This window comes from Emydura macquarii, unplaced genomic scaffold, assembly GCF_026122565.2.
Source record: "Emydura macquarii macquarii isolate MOO-44397 ecotype Brisbane River unplaced genomic scaffold, CSIRO-AGI_Emac_v2 contig_1348, whole genome shotgun sequence".
In the NCBI taxonomy this organism is placed as follows: Eukaryota; Metazoa; Chordata; order Testudines; family Chelidae; genus Emydura; species Emydura macquarii.
Window position 1 is genome coordinate 12,768,068 of NW_027131485.1, and position 20,243 is coordinate 12,788,310.

The window sequence follows — 20,243 nt, forward strand, 5'->3', positions numbered from 1 at the left end:
GGCCAAGACTGGGCTGGGCTGCCGCTGGAGCCTGGGGCCACTGCCGGGAGCCGCAGACAGGCCAGGAGCCGGGGACCACAGCTGGGGCCTGCCCATGGGATGCAATTGGTGAGACACAGCATAGATTACACACAACAAACACAAGGAACACTTACACAGATCCCCCCATGTGCAGCCATGCACATGCTGCCTAAGGGCCACTTGCAGTGAAGACTGCAGCTACCCTTATCTTTGACATGGAGGTAGGACCTCTGGAGACTACAGGCCCAGCATGCCATGCTCCATCTTAATGTGAGCAACCTACCTGCACTCCTTACTAAGAGATGTAGATGTGCCATCTTCTGTGCAACCGCTATTCATGTGTCCCTCCACTTTCACTCCCGTGTGCCACTGTGGGCTACCTCTGCCCAGCCTCCACCAGCCTTTTCAAAGGAAAAATCCCTGTAATCATGAAACATTCACACTGTTGAGCACTTATTGCTGAATTATTTATTAACGTTGGCAAACCTCCGGAGAGCGAGCTCATGAAGCCGGACAGTCTGCAGGCCTATCAGACATCAAGACTTTCAACAACCAAAATGCTTTAGACTCACCTTTCCTTTTTTTTTTTTTTCTTTTTAAGGGTTTAATTAAAACAAATATGTGGTTAGCAGGGAACTACCATCCCTGGTGCTAGAGAGTGGCCACCAGTGGGTCACAGCTTCCATCCTACAGAACAATGGTTTCCCAGTATGAGCCCGCACGCCAGTCAACGTCTGTATAATATATATTTCATTTGTCTACCCCAACAAGTGGCTATTTACAGGAAAACATGAAGACAGCTATACTAGACAGATGGGAGATGGAGCAAGAAAGAAACACAAACTATGTACAGAGGGAGAGAGTGGGGAATGCAGCTCGGCATGGAGAGCAGGAGAGCCCTTCTGAACCAGCTCCTTGCCCATCACAGAGCCTGGGCACTCGCTGTGTGCATGGCTCCCCACATCTCCCCAGGAGCAGGGCTTGTGCTGTGGGGAAAGGAAGTCAGCAGCTGTTTTTGTGGAGGAAGGTTGTTCTTTACAGCCAAGGATCTGAGAGGGGTTATGAAAAGCAGTGATGTGCTGACTAGTACTTCCAGGTCACGCAGAGTGACGCTGCTCTTCCAAAAGTGCTTCCGTTGATTGCCTCCAGTGCTGGGTCCTCGACAGGCACTCCCTCCTCACCTGCCTAAGGCAGTTTTGCTTCTGTTGGGTGGTTACCAGGAGTCCAGGCGAGAAAGGAGCTGGAAGGACCCTCCATGGCCCTGCTCCAGTCAGTCTGGCCCAACTGTGGTTTCCGGGAGATGAGATAATGTACCCTACTCCAGCACTACCAATGGATCTCTGTGCATCCAGAGGGGGGAGAGAGACAGAGAGACTCTGAAAATGAGTAAGGCATGGTGCCAGCCCAGCATGCTCGGAGAGCAGTCCACAGCAGAGCGTGCCTGTGCTGCCACAGCTGGGGCTGCAGTAAAGATCCAGAGGACTGTGCCCTCTCAGCCATCAGTAATCTTCTACCCAGCCGTTTTCCGAGATGAATGCATCTATCACCTCTTTCATAGCAAGGTTTGGGATCAGCTGGTCTTGGGTCAAAGGGCTTCGGGTCACGGGATCAAAGTGACCAACACGCTGAAAGGGAAGAGACCATAAGGAGGATGGCAACTGAGTAACCAGCCCCTTACCCTGTTGCTGCAGCTGTATCCCCTAGGCCTGCCAGAGATCTCCCAGCCACTCTCTCAGTTTCAGTTCTCCAAGTGTAGCTAGCCCCACATCTCCCTTCCCCCCAAACCTAAGGGATGCTCCCCGCAGACAGGGTACCACAACTGGACAGTTTAATCTGCATTGTCTTGTTTCTTCCCCTCCTGTCTCCACTTCTTACTTCAGCATGTTACTTGCCCCAACAGCAACATCTCTTCAGTCACAAACATTCCCACTGCTCTGGGGGTTTCAGAGAAAGGTGCTCACCACCACCCCAGAGCTGATTGAGGACTGGCAACCCCATGACTCAGATCACACACAAAGGAGAGAGCTGAGATTTAACTTAGCAATTTAACATTGATCTGGATGCACAAATCATTTTCTAAATAGATCCAGTGACAAGTATTGAGGACTCATCTAAACGTAAGACTCCTCCAAATGCTCCCAAAACTAAAGCCTTCTCATATCCCCCTAAAAACTGGAGACAGAGAGAACAGAGACTTTACAGCAGGCCCTGGAGGTCAGACTGGTGCAGTCAGGGCTGGAATCCCTGGATGTGAGGTGAGATCCAGAGTGCCAGCCAGCAGCCCCGCAATGAAAGCAGGGGCCTAGTAGCTCAAGCACTTCAGATGTTCTCTGTTGCCTTGGCACCATGCAAAGAGAACAGCAGGCTGAGGTAACTGGGACTCAACCCGCTGAAAATTTCACAGTTTGAAACATTCATCTCCATAATTGTGGCTCTTCTCATTTATGCCACCTCCCCTAAACAAAGATGGGCTGGGGATGGAAATTTAATGGACAAGATACTTAAGTATTTAATGTTTGGGTGGTCTCTGAAATCCCCCCCCGTTTTTTCTGTAGGCCTCACTCCTATACCCAAGTAGATTTCTACGTTGTTACTAGGGGATGGGACTCACTAACCCACCACAGTGCTTAAAAAGACCGAAGCTGATCTAGGACGGGGGAGGAAGGAATTGGCACAGGGAAGCACCTGACAGTACTGTGGGTTTAGTCTGTGTCGCTGTTTCCTGGTACGATCAGTTTCCAATCTTTGTGCGGGTTTTTCAATCCCCGAAAGGGGAAAGATTGTAAACCTACACAATCTGGCAGGGGGCCTCGGGCGCAGACACAGCATCTGGAACATTAGCTCAGGTTTGGAAATTGATTTGATTTTAAGTTGCTATCTCCTAAAAATCTCGCTGGGTTTCTCTTCCTCACATGCACACTCACACTCTTCCTTTCTTCTTGCTCTCCCGCTCAGATGCCCAACACTCAGGTTGCTCCATTACCTGAAGATGCTCTTCTATATCTTTCCTGTCATAGGTAATCCCACTGGGTGTGATACAGGGTTCTCGCATCAGTTCAAAACTTATCTTCCCACACAGATAATCAGGGATGTCTCGCTTCTGACTCGAGAGAGAACAACAGTTAAGCATTAGGGAGCCATTGTACACCAAGCCTGTCTCCCGGTCTAATGCAGCAAACCAATGAACAGGACCTCAGCATGGGCACAAGCAGCACAGGGCTCATGTCATCTCCTCTGAAAGGGATTCCACCCCCAAGTCAGGCACATGAGAGAGATTCCTGCACTGCACATCAGATAACACAGCAGGAGAGTGGCAGGTGTTGGTTTCTATTTCTCTCTATACCAAAGCCATATTTTCATGAACTATTAAATCCACCCCCAGTTGGAGCATCTACTATGCTGTCTATATTCTATCCAAGATAGATGCATGGCCTTCTGCACATCCAGGAGAGCAGTTGACTGACAGTGAGCAATTCACACCCTTTTCTGCTATGAAATGCCCCATCTCCACCAGCCATTGCAGCTGGAGTCCCAAAGCTCCTCCTCAAATCTGGGGCTCCATTCCTTCACATGTAGCATCTGGCCTTCTGTTTCAGCTCTCATTTTAGAGAGACGTGGTACCCCCAAGAGTTTTAAATAAGCCTAACTGCAGCGTGGTGCAGAGGAGAATAGGAAGGAAGGGATAAACCACAGTTCTTTGGCACCATGGGCTAAACCATCTTGTAAATCATGCTTGATGTCCTCCCACTGACCACTCCTTGCCTTGTCAAAATAGCCACCCCTGTTTAAGCCCATCCTCACCTTCCTCTTCTCATCCACTTGAGAGAACAGCTCGTCCATATCTGCCAGGTACTTGTCCTGAAAGAGAAATAACCCCTTTAATGGGAGGGAGCAGAGGGCCACGCAGGACTTTGTTGCCTCTTCAGCATCTCTCAGGCTCCAGAGACTTTGGCACAAATGCTGCAGCCACTGATGGAGAATCATTCCCTCACCCATCCCAAAAGCATGGGCGTCACTTGGCAGAACCACCCTTTACAGAGAAAAGACTAGTTCACAGTAAAAGTTGATGAGGGTCTTGGTCTCTCAGGGATGCTGAGGAACAGGAATTGGTGTCTCCCCTTGCCGGCCTCTATCTGCTCCCTGCCGACACTAGAGTGTCAGTCACATACAGACAGGAACCTCCTTACTTTAATAGGCAAGAGCGGCACCTGTAAGAACATATCTTCCGACCCGCTGAGTGGTTACTGCTCTGAACTGCTGACAGGAGACTTTCTCACTACCTAGACTGCTGGGGCTGGCTGTGTGGTGATAGCAGTGTCAGCCATACCAGAGGGGATGGGAATGGTCTTGCATGTCAGTCAATAGTGACTCATGTGGTTGATAAAGCAAAAGTGTTCATAGCTTCCAAAAAAAGTCAGTCTGATCGTGCCAGAAGAATGCAGGGAGGGAAATAAAGTAGGGTTGTCAAACAATTAAAAAAAGTTAATTGTGATTAATCATGAGATTAAAAAAAATGGTTACGATTAATCACAGTTTTAATTGCTTTGTTAATGCTAATTTAAATGTATTATAAATATTTATGGAGGTTTTTCTACATTTTCAAATACACTGATCTCAATTACAACGTGGGGATACAAAGTGTAGCATGCTCACTTTGTATTATTTTTATTACAAATACTTGCACTGTAAAAAAGATAAACAAAAGATAGTGCAACCTACAAGTCGAAGCATGAAGAGGCATATGAATGTTTAGCATATCTGCCACATAAATACCTTGCAAAGTGGGCTACAACAGCACCACACGAACAACCTGTTCTTACTTTCAGGTGACATTGTAAATAAGAAACAGGCAGCACTATCTCCTGGAAATGTAAACAAACTTGTTTGTCTTAGCGATTGGCTGAACAAGAAGTAGGATTGAGTGGACTTGTAGACTCTAGTTTTACACTAAAAAAAAATTGTACATTTGTAAATTGCACTTTCACGATAAAGAGATTGCACTACAGGACCTGTACAAGGTGAATTGAAAAATACTATTTTTTTGGTTATTTTTACAGTGTAAATATTTGTAATAAAAAATAATATAAAGTGAGAACTGTACACTTCGTATTCTGTGCTGCAACTGAAATCAATATATTTGAAAATGTAGAAAAACATCCACAAATATTTATAATAAATTTAAATTGGTATTCTATTATTGTTTAACAGTGCAATTAAAACTGCGATTATTTACAACTAAGTTTTTTAATCAAGTTACTTTGTTTTAAGTTCTTGAGTTAACTGCAATCAACTGACAACCCTAAAATAAAGATCTTCATAGCTGTAAAGTGGGCATACAAAAAACCCACTGTCCACTTAATGCATAGCAACTGTGGGTGGGGTACAGAATTTAGAAGGTAAAAGCAACAACATTCAACTCATCTATACCTGCTGCAGTGCAGTAAGAGCAACAGGAACAGTATGCACTCTGCTCACAGCAGGGCTTAGGGGAAGCAGCCACTATGAGGGAAAACTGCTTGATTTCTCTTGGCTTTTGTGATCATGAGTAGAACCCCTCCACCGTCTCCCTCTGCCCACCCACTGATCCTTCTCAGTCATCACAGCACCCCTGAAAGTCAGGAAATTGCCACAGCCATTTCCCCTCTATGCTCACTCCAATAGGATGCTCCAGAATCCCAGGAAAGTGCTCCCCTGGTCTATTCCAACAAGCTGTAGCCCTGTGTGATGCTCTCCCTTGGTGCCCAAACCCTGCTGAACTGCAATGAATCCAAAGCAGCACTGTTATCCTGCACAGTTCACAGGGGACTAGCTACCACCTTCTGTGCTGGGAAGGAACACCAGCTGGACTGCGTTCGTACCCTGCGGATCTGCTCCACAAGCAGAAGCTATGATGTGGTGGCCCTGGAGAAGAACTGCCCCTGGGGCTTGCAGCTCACACCAAGTAGGGACACTTGCTCAACACTCCCCAGCAGGCCCAAATACACACGGAGGGGATGGATTCATGACGTTGCCTCACATGTTTGGCTTCAATGTTAGCCAGCTGGGCACGGCTTCGGCTCTCATCCACGTTCTCCTCTTGTTGTGTCCTTCGGCATTCATCCAGCTCCCTATGGGAGAATCAGGGGGACAACTTTCTAACTGTATGAACAGGTAAGCACTGGGAAACCTAGGAGGGCTATGGAGTCTCTGTCACGGGAGGTTTTTAAGAATAGTCCCTGTTAGGGATAGTCTAGGTTGGTCCTGCCTCAGTGCAGGGGGCTGGACTTGATGACCTCTCAAAGTCCTTTCCAGCCCTACATTTCTATGGTTGGTCTGAGCTGTAATCAATCAGCAAATGAACCCAAAATGCCACAATGGAAGAGAAGGAATGTTCATCTCAGAACGAACACACTCTTATTTCCCTTTCTTCACCTTCCTGGTGCAAGGATTCTGGCTTTCTGGGAAAGCCAGATAAGCAGGGACTCTCCACCATTTCAATAATGTGAGCTTCCTTAGGGCAGTGCATTCTAAGTGCCAGGGTAAGCTCTATTAGAAAGCCACTATCTTGTCACCAATTTTAAGATACTGGGAAATGCTTACAAAAGCCTATCTTTTCCCTCTCCTCCCTTCGCATATGGGAGGGTCAGTCGGTGGGGTTCTGTCCCTCCCACCTGCATGAGGCCAGTGTTGTCTGGGATACAGCCCCTTCCTCCTGCTTGCACAGGCCCAGCACTCTTCAAGACTACCCTCAATCCCTCCAGGCTGCTGAGATTCAGAGGGCTTGTCTACACTGTGCATTAATCCATCGTAGAGGGGTGTAAATTCTAGTGCACACTAGGGTGTCATGCATTTATTGATCTATGTGGATCCTTCTAGCACACACTATAACTTCCCTACTGTGCATTAATGTAGTATTGTTTGAAATGGACAAATTGGAGAGAGTCCAGAGGAGAGCAACAACAATAAAAGATTTAGAAAACATGACCTATGCGAAAAGGTTGAAAACACTGGGCATGTTGTCTTGAGAAAAGAAGACTGAGGGGGACCTGATAACAGTCTTTAACTCTGTTAAGGGCTGTTAAAAGAGAACTGTGATCAATTATTCTCCGTATCCCCTGAAGGTAGGACCAGTAGTAATGAGCTTAATCTGCAGCAAGGGAGATTTAGGTTAGATATTAGGAAAAACTTTCGAACTATAAGGGTATTCAAGCACAAATATAGGCTTCCAAGGGAGGTTGTGGAATCCCCATCATTGGAGGTTTTTAAGAAAAGGTTAGACAAACACCTGTCAGGGATGAACTAGGTTTACTTGGTCCTGCCTCAGGGCAGGGGGCTGAACTTGGAGTCTCAAGGTCCCTTCCAGCCTTACATTTCTCTGATTCTTTGACTAAGGTGCACTAAGGAATTTTAGCAGGCACCAGCAGGATCTGCACAGGCCAGTTAGCACGTGACTCCCTAGTGTGCACAAGAATTCACATCCCGCTAGTGTGAATTAATACCCAGTGTAGAAAAGCCCAGAGATTTCTATCTGCATTACCTCTCCTTCTCAGCCATGATGAGTTTGGTTAGATATGAGTGCAACTCATTTTCCTGATTGATCCGTTTCTCCTCAATGTTGTTCCAGCGTTTCTTCTTGGCAATCCGCAGCGCACTTGGAATATCATCCCCAAAATTCAGTCGCTGTTCCTTGGCTAGGTTATAGGCTGGGAAGACAATAAGTGCTCTCAAGGTTGGGAGCAGGGTGGAAGAAGCTGATGCTTTCCTAAATCTAGTTAGGAGGTGCATGTAATTAGAGGTGGGATTTGGACCTGTAGATTATAGCTGCCACCTCTTTTGCTTTGGCCAGGTCAGTCTGGTTTTGCTCCTCTCGCTGAAGGAAGGAGGGAACAGTGACAGATGACACCTGTGCCTTTGAGTGGCTGATGCACTCCAGAATACTGCTGCTCAATGCTACACCAACGCCTCAGTACAAAGCAGCAAATGAGGAATAAATCCTTGGGCCAAGAGCTGCACACAATGAACCAGACCTCATCAAACCGTCCCCATAGAGAAGCTGCTCAAATCACTGATTTCTATGCAGTTTAAGAAGCTGATGCCTGTTTAGGCTTTGTCCCCAATCAAATATCAGCCTGTGGACAAGTGCAGAGCCAAAATACAGGGAGTGGCAATTAAACTCCTACAGGCTTCCTTCTGGACTTCCAAATGCTCTCCCTTCTTACAGAGGAGTTGGATATGGGCAGTCTGAAGTGACTTTATAGAATTAAATACCAATCTTTTCTAATTTAAATTCACATTTTGTATTTCAACAAATGGTGACAACTTGTGCCATACACTGGTGCCTGTTTTGTAAGGGAGGCCCATTCATCTTTCTGCAGTTATGGCCCCCATCATGGTGCCTGTTTTGTATCGCTCACTTCTCTGCACATTAGCAACAGCACACGGTAGGCTCTGGTATCCTGTTAGTATGTGAGGTCCTGGTCACCTCTATAGATTAGTGACGGCTTGTGCCAAGCCTGGCCTTTTAATAGGAAGATACTACTCACCTCTCTGCAAGTTAGCGATGGCCTCATCGTAGTTCTCCATCTCCATCTGGCACTGCCCCAGAAAAAAATGGGCCTTCACTGACTGGCTGTCTAGTTCCAGGGCATGTTTACAATCTGCCAGGGCCTTATCATGTTGCTGCATCTTCAGATAACACAAGGCTCGGTTGGTGTAGTATACTGCCACTAAGGGGTTCCGGTTCTAGAAGAAAAGTCAGATACATTAAGGATCTGCCAAGGATAATACAAAACATATGAGACATTCATAACTGCATATGGATGGGAAGGGACAGAAGGGTTCAAGTCTTTCTCCTGCTCTTAGAATCTGTGAAATCTAAACATTACTGGATTGGTCCTCACTCTTCTGGTTATTACTTTATAGTAATGGTCACAAGCAGTGCTGAAACATGCAAGCTCCAGACTGCTGTGCTCTACTGTTTAACCTGCTTGGACTACTATACATTACCCTTTACAATATGAAGCCATGATTTCGGCATGAAGATGGAAAATGAATGTTAAAAGCTTTCTATCTGAGCAGGCTGCTGAATCCTGGCTCATGTTTCCAGAGATGTGAATGCAGAATTCTGCTTTTCTTTCTTTATCTAAGCCTCAACAAGGCCCATCAGGAGGGAGTGTGCCTTTCCTTCACTGGGCTAGAGAAAAGATACATTGTTGAGATGCTTCACAGACTCCTCATTATCCGACAAGGTGAGATGGTTCTAAAGCCCACAAAGGATACTTTTGCTCAGAAACCCTGCAAAGTATAATTGGATTCAGAGGTTTGCTTTGTGGGAGAGGCCCAGTCCTTGACCTGAATTATTTCTAATTACATAAATATTATGCTCATGAAAGTTGGCACAGCATTGACTAGAGCCAGTCACAGTACAGGCAGGAACTGTGCATGCTTCCCATGCAGAGCTCTGCCAGTACAACACAATGCTGACCTTAAGCAGTCTCTGCTATCCCAAACCCTGGGCCTCCAAATATCAAATGCCAATGCACTTCTTGATCTGCTGCACCACGGACAGTTCCAGTCTTGCCTATCCCTCCTCCCAGTTTTGCCAGTTCACCACATTCTTTAACAAATGAGCCCTTTGGTATGCTAGCCCTGGACCTCCGCTTACTCTGCCAATGCACCACAGTCCTGACCTGCAGCACCTGCTATTCTAGTTCAGGGCCCCTAGCACAGCTCCATTGAGGCATCCCAATCCTGACCTGTCCCCTCCCCCATCTATTCCAGTTTTGGATTTTTCCATTCTGCAGTGATTTTATGATGTGGACAGCTATTTTCCAAAACAGTCTCTCTCAAGCTTTCCAGATTACTGTACCCCTTTCAAGGGTTTGTCTTGCCTACCCCCGAGTTTCATCTCACTTAAAAACTATTTAGTTACAAAAATCAGACATAAAAATACAAGTGTCACAGCATACTATTACTGAAAAATTGTTTACTTTCTTATTTTTACCATATAATTATAAATCAATTTGAATATAAATATTGTATTTACATTTCAGTGTGTAGTATATAGAGTAATATAAACAAGTCACTCTCTGTATGAAATTTTAGTTTGTACTGACTTTGCTAGTGTTTTTATTGTAACCGGTTGTAAAACTAGGCAAATATCTAGATGAGTTGATGTACACCCTGGAAGACCTCTGCGTACTGCTGGTTGAGAACCACTGCTCCAAAGGAATGTTATATGTTGTTTACGTGTTCATCAACATGGACCCAGCTAGCAGGCTTTAGCAGTTACTATGAACCAGCAGCCAGGTTGATATACAAAAACACATTTAAGAATAGACAAACTAGGAAAACCACAAATGCTATAGTGAGACAGGCTAAACAGTGAGAGTCACCCAAATCAAGAGTGTATTGCAGACAGTATAGATGAGATTTGTTGAGGGTGTGTGAATAAACACAGAATAGACAGACTACACAAACTGGCTTTTGTAATGCTATCTTCATAACGAAATAGAAGAAATACTTGACTCAGCTGAATACCAGGCAGGGTACAGAAACTATTCCAGACTAGTAGAAAAGCATCCCAAACAGTTAGCAGCTCCTAACATTAGCAAACCCTGGATGTTTAAAGAAAAATCCTTCAATCTCAAACTGTCTCTCTCAGTCTGCAGAGTCAGAAAGAGAAAAAATCCCCTTGTGACAGGCATGATACAAGCAAAGAGTTTTATTCCCAAGAGAACATATGCATAGAAACTCAAATCCCCAAGAGCCATGGTCAGTATGAGTCCTAGATCATAGCTCTGATGATAAATCTGGACTCTGGACCACATCATGGGTTCAAGAGCTGCACTAGACAGAGCTCACGAGCACTGCAGTGCAGTATTATGTAGAATGGGTCCTTTGGATGATATTTTTAAACTAAGATCCTTCCTGCCCATAACCAGTGGATACTGAAGTGGAAACTAAGGCCCTAACAATAAGTACTTCAATTACAGAGCTAAAGATCCCATATGGTACTTTGTGGAGAGACTAGGAGATAAACAGTGTCCTGTCCAACCCTCTTTAGCATCAAGAATTCCAACATCCCCAACTGTTTGTCTTTACTGTCATTGTCACTGCCAATTCTCAACTCCCCTTTTTGTAAAAGATTGATACCCCAAGTCTGACCATCCTAAATCAGCACCCCAAGCTGAGTGATAACCAGAATGCTGAAAACATTGTCTGAGCCGAAATCCACAAGGTGTTGGGTGCGCCTTTGTGTGAAATGTTTTCCAGGCCTCCTGTTCCCAGGGGACTCTTGTTACCAACAGTGTACTGAAGGAGGGACTAGGCCTCCAAGGAAGCAGGGACCCTAGCCTGGATTCTTCCCAAAGCCACGGGTGGAGAGTCTATTATAGAAGTGTTCAAGCAGGAACGGAGTCCTGCAGCACCCCCTTTCCAGGGACACACAATGGGTATTGGCCTCTGGCTCACATAGCTCAGCTCTACCTCCCCCAAAGTGGGACCTGGCCCCCCTCCCAGACAGCTCCACTCTGCCTCCCCAGTGGGCGCCGGCCCCTCTCCCACATCGCTTAGCTCTGCCCCCTGGGGCCAGGCTGTAACAGGCATATCCCAGTCCCGCCGCCCGTCCCAGGCTCCCACCTAGGCCTCAGCACGGTCCTGTAGACAGCACAGCTCCCGCGCAGCGCCCGGCCTGCGCTAGGCCCCGGGCCCGGGCCTCCGTCCCTCCCCCGCAGCCCAGCCCACGACAGGCCTCTAGCCTACCCCACAACAGCTCGGCCCTCCGCCGCCAGCGCGGCCCACGATAGGCCCCTAGACCCCTACCCACCCGCACACACACCCATACAGCCCGGCTCCGGCTCCGCGCCCCCCAGCCCGGCCCGCACTCACGATGGCCCGGCCGTAGCAGGCGGCCGCCTCGGGGTACTTGCGGCTGACGAAGAGCCGGTTGCCCTGCTCCTTGTGCTCCTGGGCGCTGTGGCTCTTCTCGGGGCTGCCCCCGCCCGGGCCGCCCCCCAGCCCCGCCACTGCGCTGCCGCGGGGCCCCCCACACGGGCCCGAGCCACCCCCCAGCCCCGGGCCGCCACTCTCCTTCTCCTCCTTCCCCTTCATGCCGCAGCGCAGCGCTCCCGTGCGGGGCTCGGCGGGATCCCTGCAGCGGCCTCGCCCTGCGACAGCCCGGCGGCTGGCCCTGCTCAGCCCGCCTCCGCCCCGCCCGCCCGGCCGCGGGACTTCCTTCCGGCGGGGCGGGGATGGGGCGGTGCTGCTAGGCCGGGCTCGAGGCCGGTGAGGGCAGGTGAGAGGAGCCGCGGGGTTGAGGGTCTGAGCTGAGGGGGTTGACGTGAAGGCTGGGGGGGATGGAGCGGGGAGCTGAGGGGATTGGAGGGGGGCCGGGGATGGAGTGCGGGAGCTGAGGGGGTTGGAGGGGGGCCGGGGATGGAGTGCGGGAGCTGAGGGGGCTGGGCGGCAGGAGCAGGCACAGGGTGCTGCTGCAGGGAATAGAGACAAGTGCAGTGGGAAGCAGGGAGAGCCAGGCTGAGAGGCAGTGCCTTGAGGTGGGCTGTAAGGACCCAGGGTGCTAGGAGGTAGAGAGGCCTGGTGGAGAATCGGGTGGGGTGGAAGAGAAGAGAAAAAGAGGGCGGTGCTGAGAGGGCAAGTAGAAGATGACTGAGGCAGGGAAGGGGAGGGGGAGGAGGAGGGCCCAGCTCTTGCAGGGAGGGGAGATGTTAGGTTACTGTATCAGCATTTTCTCCCCCTCGGCTCTCTTCTCTGTAGTTCCACAAGCATCAAGTCTGTCTGTCCTTCTCTTTTAGATGTTCTTCCTCCTCAGTGCCCTGGGAACACTGAAACATGCCACTGAGTGGAGGGCTGTATGGTTGTGAAGACCCTACCTACTGGAGGACAGCGTTTGCTATTTACGGGGGTGTACTCAAAGCCAAAGGAGGCAAGCAGAACAAACTTGCTGAGTTGGATAAATGGTAAACGCCACCAGCATTTAACATGGTTCTTTTCTGCTGCATCATTCTGTCAAAGAGCACCATCTTGTCACCTGTTAAGGAGGCACACAGCTGTGAGTCCTCTCTATAGCTGCCTCTTTCAGTGTGAAATCTCTGGCACCTGTTCTCTGTCAGTAGCAGCTGGGTCTTTAATAGGATGACCTTCCTCACAGCAGTGCCCTGTCAGTACCAGCTGCAACTCCAGCAGCATGAACATGTAGTTTTCAAGGTTCAAGAATATATTTTGACTCCTTGTCTGCCCCTGGGTCTTTGTTTCAGGTATCAGGAGGAGCTGCCAGCTGCTATTTCAGGGAGAAAAGAAAAATATTTGACACAGGGTGAAGTGGTGAAACTGATGGAATGGAAACTTGCTGTAAGTAGCTTTCCTAGATGCATTGCCATATGTAACATCACAGCCATAGAAGCAAAGTGCACGCGCCTATGTGTGTAGTGGCAGGGAGGGTCTAAAGCTATGGCTACACAACAGCTTAAGTGGACATAAGTTATGTCACTCAGGGGTGTGAATTTATGCCAACTTCAGCACCAGTGTGGACAGCACTATGTCAGGGGGAGGGCTTCTCCTGCTGACATAGCTGCCACTGCTCACAAGGGCTGGAGTAATTAAGCCATGTGACAGCTCTCTTCCTTCGGCTTAAAGCAGCTACATTAGAGAGCTTACAGTGGTGCAGAGCTATAAGCTCTCTACTGTGGTCATAGCCTCAGAGCCTTGGGGTCTGTAAAACCATTTTCAATTGCTGGTGGTTTTGAACTCTGCTGATTTTGAACTCTGCTGATTATATTGATTTTTTTACCACCTGTGTGATAAGAGTCTGAGGCTGCTAGCCTCTGTAGTTAGAATCTATTTAATTCTGTTATTCATATTTTAAAAGTACTGGACTCAAGAAAAAAAAATCCAGACAAATCCTCTGGTCTGGCTAAGACATGCTTGATGCAGGACTGGGGGGTGGACAATGGTGTCTTAGTTACCTTTGTGGCTCCCTAATTGAGGGATCATTTTGGCCCCCAACACAATTTATAGATGCCTCAGTTTTGCTCTAAGTTTCAGTCAGTTGCCCCCAGCCCTAAGGGATTGTCCCAGCAGTCAGGGATCATGGGTGTATGGCTTTTCTGTCACATGCAGTTGCCCAGGCAGTGTCCCCTACACAGGATCCTACAGTGGGGACGGCATAGAGTCAGTATGCTATGCTAGGTAGCAGCCTCCTCACTTTCTGAAGCTGAGGACTGGGCCTCTTATTTAAAAGTTATCCTCTGTCTGCATTAGTAATAACACTTTAGAATATTAGAGCAAGAATATTTTTAAATCCAATACATCCTATTTAACTTTTTTTGCCTTTTACACAATTTTGTAAGTTTCCTCTCACTAGCATAACAAAGCTGCATCTGGGTTTCCACTACAGTAGAGGAATTGTCATTGTCACTTATTTGTGGAACATTAATACTGTACACAACAGTATTACAAACACAAGGAGGTGAGGTCTCTGCTGCATGATAATCAAATCAAATTAATCATGGGCTCTTGACCCACAGGAAAAGGGTGGCTAGTCCAAGTGTAATGGGCAGGGAAGAGTCAAAGGGAGTATTTAGGTGAGAGGAGGAGGAGGAGCGAAAGGGACAAAGCGGGGGAAAACTAAGGTAAGAAACTAGTGGTGTTGTAATGGAACAGAAGCTTGAAGGTGTGGTCAAAGGAGCACATCCTTAGGCTTTGTCTGCACTGGGAAAGTGAAGAAAAGAAGATGAAGCCCCTGAAGTGATGTGAAGAATTGGAGATTATGTGCTCAGAGTGTGGGTGAGGAAGCTTTAAATCCCACCCTCCATCAAAACAAAAATACCTTTCCCCCCAAAAAAAGCCTCAATTTTGAGCCTCAACCTACTTAGCAATCTGCTTTTAAATAGTTACACAGCTTTTTCATTGTCTGGACCATACTTGAGGATAAAGATTCCCTCCTGGGATGCCTTCCCTCCATCCCAAAACATCTCAAACTGGAGAATGCCGGGAAGGGCTCTGGATCATGGTGGCCCACAGACCATAGCTTGGGGACTTCTGCTGAAAAGAAATATCTCTGGAAGGACTCGTCATACTTTTCTCATGTGTTGGAAAGGAACTCATGGCACCACACTATTGAATCCCATATTATAAAGGTCACTTTTAGTTGCTGGTGCCCATAAAGCATAGACTTTTTCCTGTAGCAATGAACTGTACTCACTTGTAGAGCAAAGAAACAGCTCCAAGATGCTCAGGTTGGGATGTCCTTACTATGTCTCTTCTCACCTCCCCTCTAGAGGGGAAAGTTTCGCCCTCGTCTGCAGCAGCTGGTGGCCACTAACTCCAGTGAGATGGTGGAGAGCTGTACAAGGAAAGCTTTCCAACTCCTCCCAGATGTGGCAGCTGCCATTACTGAGCTGAGCCAGCTAAAGGCTGTGGGACCAGCCACAGCTTCGGGTAAGGAATTGTGGGAGGGAGGAGATAAATTCAAGAAGGCCAGGGCCTGGCGATTCTGTTAGGTAAGAAATGGAAAGATAGTTCTAAAGTGCTGTGGAAAATCTGAACAAGCAGCACTCAACTGGTGCTAGTTACAGAGTGGGATCCAAAATGCTGATTTTGCTGGATACTATACACTTCTGGGAGACAGTACTGGCCCTAGAACTGAGCACCATGGAAAGAAGGGGTGAAGTACCCACATCTGCAACCCACTCAGCATGGCTCCAGTTCTTCCCAATCCAGGAATTAGCCAGACTTGTTTCCGATGGCCAGTTCTAACCAAAACCTTAGAGAGAAGGCCTTCGCATGTGCTCAGCGCTTTGGCTGACAGAAGCAGCAAATCAAAGGCATCTGGGCTTGCATGGGATGGCACCTGCACATGAAGATGTGGCTAGGTCTCTGGTTTAGTGTGTTTCCCTGTGTGTTTGTGTAAAGTGGGGACACATTCACACGTGGGGGAATTAGTGACTGGCTCAAGATGCAAAATTGTAATCCTCATTTCAGTCCCTCTGTCCTCTTAAATTTGAGACTGTTCAGACACCCAGGGATTGTTTCAGTCACATCTCTGCTGGGAACACAGGTGCAGGTGCATTCTTTTGGGTTCAGTTTCCATGATGCGTCCTGAAAGGTGGGGTCAGGAGTCTCAGATTCCAGGCATTTTAAGAGCCAGAGCAGGGTGGGGGAGGCTCCATGTTTCTGTAGGACATGGGGCAGTCCCTGTCATGCAGGCTGAATGGTGTCATCTCTTCCTACCCCCAACCCCTTCCTTTTCTCTGCTCAGCACTTTCTGCTCTCCCCACTTAGCAATTCTAGCTGCAGGAGCCCCAGAGACTGTGGCATTTATGGCAGACGCAGCAATGGAGTCCATCCCAGGCCTCACCCCGATTCAGTATACCCTCAAGCATTACATCCTCTACCTGGACAAGATCCAGCTCTGTGTCAAGAAACTCAACAAAGGTAATGGAAGGCGTGGTCACTGCCCTTATGGGACATAGGGGAAGGAGGCTGGCATCTGTCTGCTTTAGTTAAGTGTTGATGGTCCTCATTTCAGAAATTAGTTGAACTGCAATGAACCCTTCAGTGCTTACAGTAAGGTTGTCATTATGATACAAGAAAACAGTGGTTAACATAAACGACTGGGAGTCAGGACCCTGGATTTTATTCTTGGCTCTGCCACAGATTGCATGGCCTTGGGTAAGTCTCAGGCCCAGAGCCACAAAGGTATTTAAGCACTTAACTCATCAATGGGAGTTAGGCTCTTAAATACCTTTGAGGATGTGGGCCTTAATTCTGTGCTTCAGCTTCCCCCCACCCCTCCCCTCTGTAAAATGAAAGTAACATTTACTCACCTCTGCCCTGTGCACGGAGATCCTCGGATGAAAGTTGCTGTAAGTACAAAATTGTTAATGTCTGGCATTTCTGCATCAAGTGATTATTTGAAAAGCAGACTAACTGGCAGTCAAAAATCAGGAAACAGAATTTCCTGGTTTCTTAGACCTGCATCTTGCAGGCATTGTAGAGCCAGTCTCAGCAGAGCCTGCATTGAAACAGCTGCTCTGTGAGATCTCCCTTATTAACTTCTCATTGTCTTCTGTGCCCACCAGGAATTTACATTGCCTTTTCATTCTCCCTTCAGTTTTTGTTTGAAGTTGTGGCTGGCTCTGTCTATATTCCCTGCTCCCCTGTTCTGTGTCTTCCTTCTGGGTTTCTGAGTCTCATTATGGCAATGATTTTATCCACTAAGTTTTCCTGCCCTGCTGAACGGTATAAACATAGAAGCAGTAGGGTGATGATAGGCCAGCATTGCGAAGGTGCACTCCTGCCTCAGCCTACATGCACATACATGAAACAGCAGCAGCTTTTGATCTTTCCCTCCCTCCCAGTCTGGGTATGACTGGCATTCTCAACTCAGAAGAGGCTCAGAACTGGAATAGCAGGAGGGATGTTTGCAGGGCAGGAGTGAAGTGCATTGCCAAAGTTATGGAAGCAGGAGAGATGCTACAGATCTGGATTAAAGCGCATTGGCAGAGCTGTGTGAGGGACATCTGTCTCGTTCTAATCTCTATTATCACCTTTTCACTTTACTGGGCCACACATCTCACTAACAATTCATTTGGGAGATGGGGGTGAGAGGGAAAAAGATCAGTAATCTATATCTGGTTCCTCTACTGTTGCAGAGTTTAATCGCTCCCTTCTGATCTTTTCTAGCTGATACAGAGACAACATGGACTCCTCATCGTGTGGAGATGTGTCTCTGGGCCTGGGCCATGGCACAGAAATTGTGTCCTTCGCTGCTGCAGCCTTTCAGTTTAGGGGGAGAGAAGGCAACTGATGAGGCCGACGAGGATGTTAGACCCACAAAGAAATGGAAAACCAATTGAAATCATCATCAGCCAGGGACCAAACAAGCATCACTCAGTGTTTGCCTCCTGTTGTCCAATGCACAGTTCAACTAAAAGCCAAAGCTGGACTCCTTGGGGATCTAAATATCACCCTTTTTCTGGGGTTGTTCAGGGAATGGGTCAGATTGAGTGGGTGTGGGAAGGAATAAAAGGGGAGCTCTTCTGTTTGAACCACTCCCCATTTGGCGCCAAAGCTTCTTTTTCAACCAGAGCTCTATCCTGTAGGTTATATTTCTGAGACCTTAACTCCTCCTGCTCTCTCCTTGATGTATGCACTGATTTTGACAATAATTCCTTAATAAACTTTTGATGGTTTTCATGAACTACATAATTGGGGTTTGCTTGGTTTCCAATAGGAAACTGATGTGCCAATAGGAAGTGCCCTCTTACAATATCTCTCTCTTGTCCGACCTCACTTACCTTCTAAACATGAATGGATCTTCCAGGATGCCAACTTGGACCCAGCTCTGGCTTCCTGGATTGTTTACCTCCTTCATCTCCAATAATCCCATTAATTGAAGATTCCTCCAGCTGGAATTGTATCATCAGAATTCTTCCATCAGCATAGCTGCATGTCATGATAAAGAGCTGCAATGTGCTCAGTCCTGAACAGTAGCAAGACAGGCATGAAAGTCTGCTCTGGAGAGCTTATGTGCCGAGTGATAGACAAAATGCACTGGGACATCCAGAGAGGAAGTCACCATGGGTTTTATTTCTTCTTTCCTTCTATTCCTCTTCCCAGTCTATTTAATTTTTTCATGGGTGCAGAAGAAGGGTGTCTATAGTAGGGATTTGAAAGGGGATTGGAGACCTGACAGATGGGGATCAGGAGGTCATTCCAGGCATAGGAGGCATCACAAAAGAAGGCAAAAAAAAGAAAAAGCGGGAGAAGGAAATGATGAGGCTAGCATTACTGGTGTAATTGGCAAGACTTCATGAGCCAGGCCCTGAAGTGCATAGACAGAGCTGGAACAACAGGGTGCTGCAGGTCAGGCCACTGGCACATTGGCAAAGTTGTGGGGACCCCAGGACTGGAATAGCCTCGAGTGGAGTGGGGTACAGTGCAAGTGTGAGGGGTGGGGAAAGGAAGGGAGTCCCCAGGACTAGGATATGAAGGGTTGCTGCTGCAGGTGAGAAATGAGATGCAATGTCTGTCTTAGGTTTCTCTCTCCCCCACTTTCTAGCACATTTGTTGACTTAAGAGATCCATGTCCTGTGCCCCATTAAGTTGGATGAAGCAAAGAGGAAGGGTGTGTGTGGTCAAGTTGTCTTGCAATGGCTCAGGAGCATGAGTATCAACTCGGGCAGACTGTTAAGAACTGGGGCACAAACCCACAATTGGTTGAGAGTTCTATTTAGATTTCACCACCAATTATCAAGTGTAAACTTGTCATGCACTAGAACGGCCTTAACCTGGAGTCAAAGACAGTCCTCTGGAGTACTTGGATCTGTCTTGCCAGCAGGTGAGCCTATCTTTGTGATAGATGGTCCCTTACACCAAGGATCACAATAATATTCAGCAAAAACAACGAGAGTCCTGTAGCACTTTAAAGACTAACAAATTTAATTTCTGCAGGCATAAGCTTTCGTGGGCTGTAACCCACTTCGTCAGATGTAAGGAATAGAAATCAGATAGCAGGTATATATACACACATATCCAAGGCTAAGGAACAACAGTGGGAAAATAGTTGAGGTCTATTCATAACCATTGATGAGGAGGTGAGAATGTGTGAACAGTTACAATTATTCAGGTTACTCCAAGTTCTAAAGGACAAATCACTTACTCACAGGTGAATTGCTCTTCACATCTCACACCGGTGACATAGCTTATTACAGGACTGGCTACAAGCAATCAAAAGATTTATTATATAGGAAAAAGAAATAAGTTTTTTGCAAGGTTAAAACAGGTGAACATACACACACAAATGAGTCCCATCTTAAGTTTCAAAAAGGTAATATAAACTTCTATAATAAACACACTCTATATGTCCTTTAGGGCTAGCCCCGGCTAAGTGCTAGAGTTCTCTTTATGCCTAGAAAACCTTGCTCCTCAGAACCCAAGCAGCTAGAGAGTTTTTATTTCCTCTCCCCTTTGCAGCTCAGAGCATAAGCTCAGAGAGGATGGGAGGAATTCACTTGCATGATTCATCTTCAGAGCAGGGGGGATGGGGGGAGGGAGGAAGGAAGAGGAAGAATGCAAGCAACAGTCTTCTACTGTTCCACAATAGTTTGGTGTTGATGGGTCTTCCCCGTTGGGCAGGACATAACACCTTTGTTTGGAGACCAGCATTTCACACTAATTAATGTCTCACACCTGTCTGGTGATTTACACAGAAGCTCACTATA

At 47.3% G+C, this 20,243-nt stretch overlaps 2 protein-coding genes across 3 annotated transcripts; one reads left to right on the forward strand and one right to left on the reverse strand.

Annotated features, from left to right (window-relative positions):
* Positions 1 to 466: 466 nt before the first annotated feature.
* STUB1 (STIP1 homology and U-box containing protein 1) lies at positions 467 to 12,252 on the reverse strand. Its single transcript, XM_067551219.1, has 7 exons — positions 11,890 to 12,252; positions 8,544 to 8,742; positions 7,538 to 7,703; positions 6,038 to 6,128; positions 3,823 to 3,879; positions 3,005 to 3,121; positions 467 to 1,646 (listed from the first exon to the last, which is right to left on the reverse strand). Exons 1-7 carry the CDS (start codon positions 12,109 to 12,111, stop codon positions 1,521 to 1,523), a joined length of 978 nt encoding a protein of 325 aa, XP_067407320.1. The 5' UTR covers positions 12,112 to 12,252; the 3' UTR covers positions 467 to 1,520.
* On the forward strand, positions 12,164 to 18,982 carry LOC137155156 (uncharacterized). Of its 2 annotated transcripts, XM_067551221.1 has the most exons (6): positions 12,164 to 12,295; positions 12,813 to 12,977; positions 13,275 to 13,368; positions 15,297 to 15,456; positions 16,300 to 16,452; positions 17,704 to 18,982. In XM_067551221.1, the coding sequence occupies exons 2-6, from the start codon at positions 12,850 to 12,852 to the stop codon at positions 17,874 to 17,876; spliced, it is 708 nt and encodes a 235-aa protein (XP_067407322.1). In that variant the 5' UTR covers positions 12,164 to 12,295; positions 12,813 to 12,849; the 3' UTR covers positions 17,877 to 18,982. The 2 variants fall into 2 exon arrangements, with proteins under 2 accessions (XP_067407322.1, XP_067407321.1); XM_067551220.1 differs by lacking the exon at positions 12,164 to 12,295 and having other exon boundaries at positions 12,588 to 12,977.
* The last annotated feature ends 1,261 nt before the right edge of the window (positions 18,983 to 20,243 follow it).

Excerpts from the sequence above, each read along its gene's own strand:
- STUB1 (XM_067551219.1), bottom strand. The coding sequence starts at position 12,111 with ATGAAGGGGAAGGAGGAGAAGGAGAGTGGCGGCCCGGGGCTGGGGGGT. Across the intron at positions 6,129-7,537 it reads ATCATGGCTGAGAAGGAGAG|GGAGCTGGATGAATGCCGAA; the intron begins GTAATGCAGATA and ends ATTCTCCCATAG. Across the intron at positions 1,647-3,004 it reads ATATAGAAGAGCATCTTCAG|CGTGTTGGTCACTTTGATCC; the intron begins GTAATGGAGCAA and ends CTTCCCTTTCAG.
- LOC137155156 (XM_067551221.1), top strand. The coding sequence starts at position 12,850 with ATGCCACTGAGTGGAGGGCTGTATGGTTGTGAAGACCCTACCTACTGG. Across the intron at positions 15,457-16,299 it reads GGGACCAGCCACAGCTTCGG|CAATTCTAGCTGCAGGAGCC; the intron begins GTAAGGAATTGT and ends CTCCCCACTTAG. Across the intron at positions 16,453-17,703 it reads TGTCAAGAAACTCAACAAAG|CTGATACAGAGACAACATGG; the intron begins GTAATGGAAGGC and ends GATCTTTTCTAG.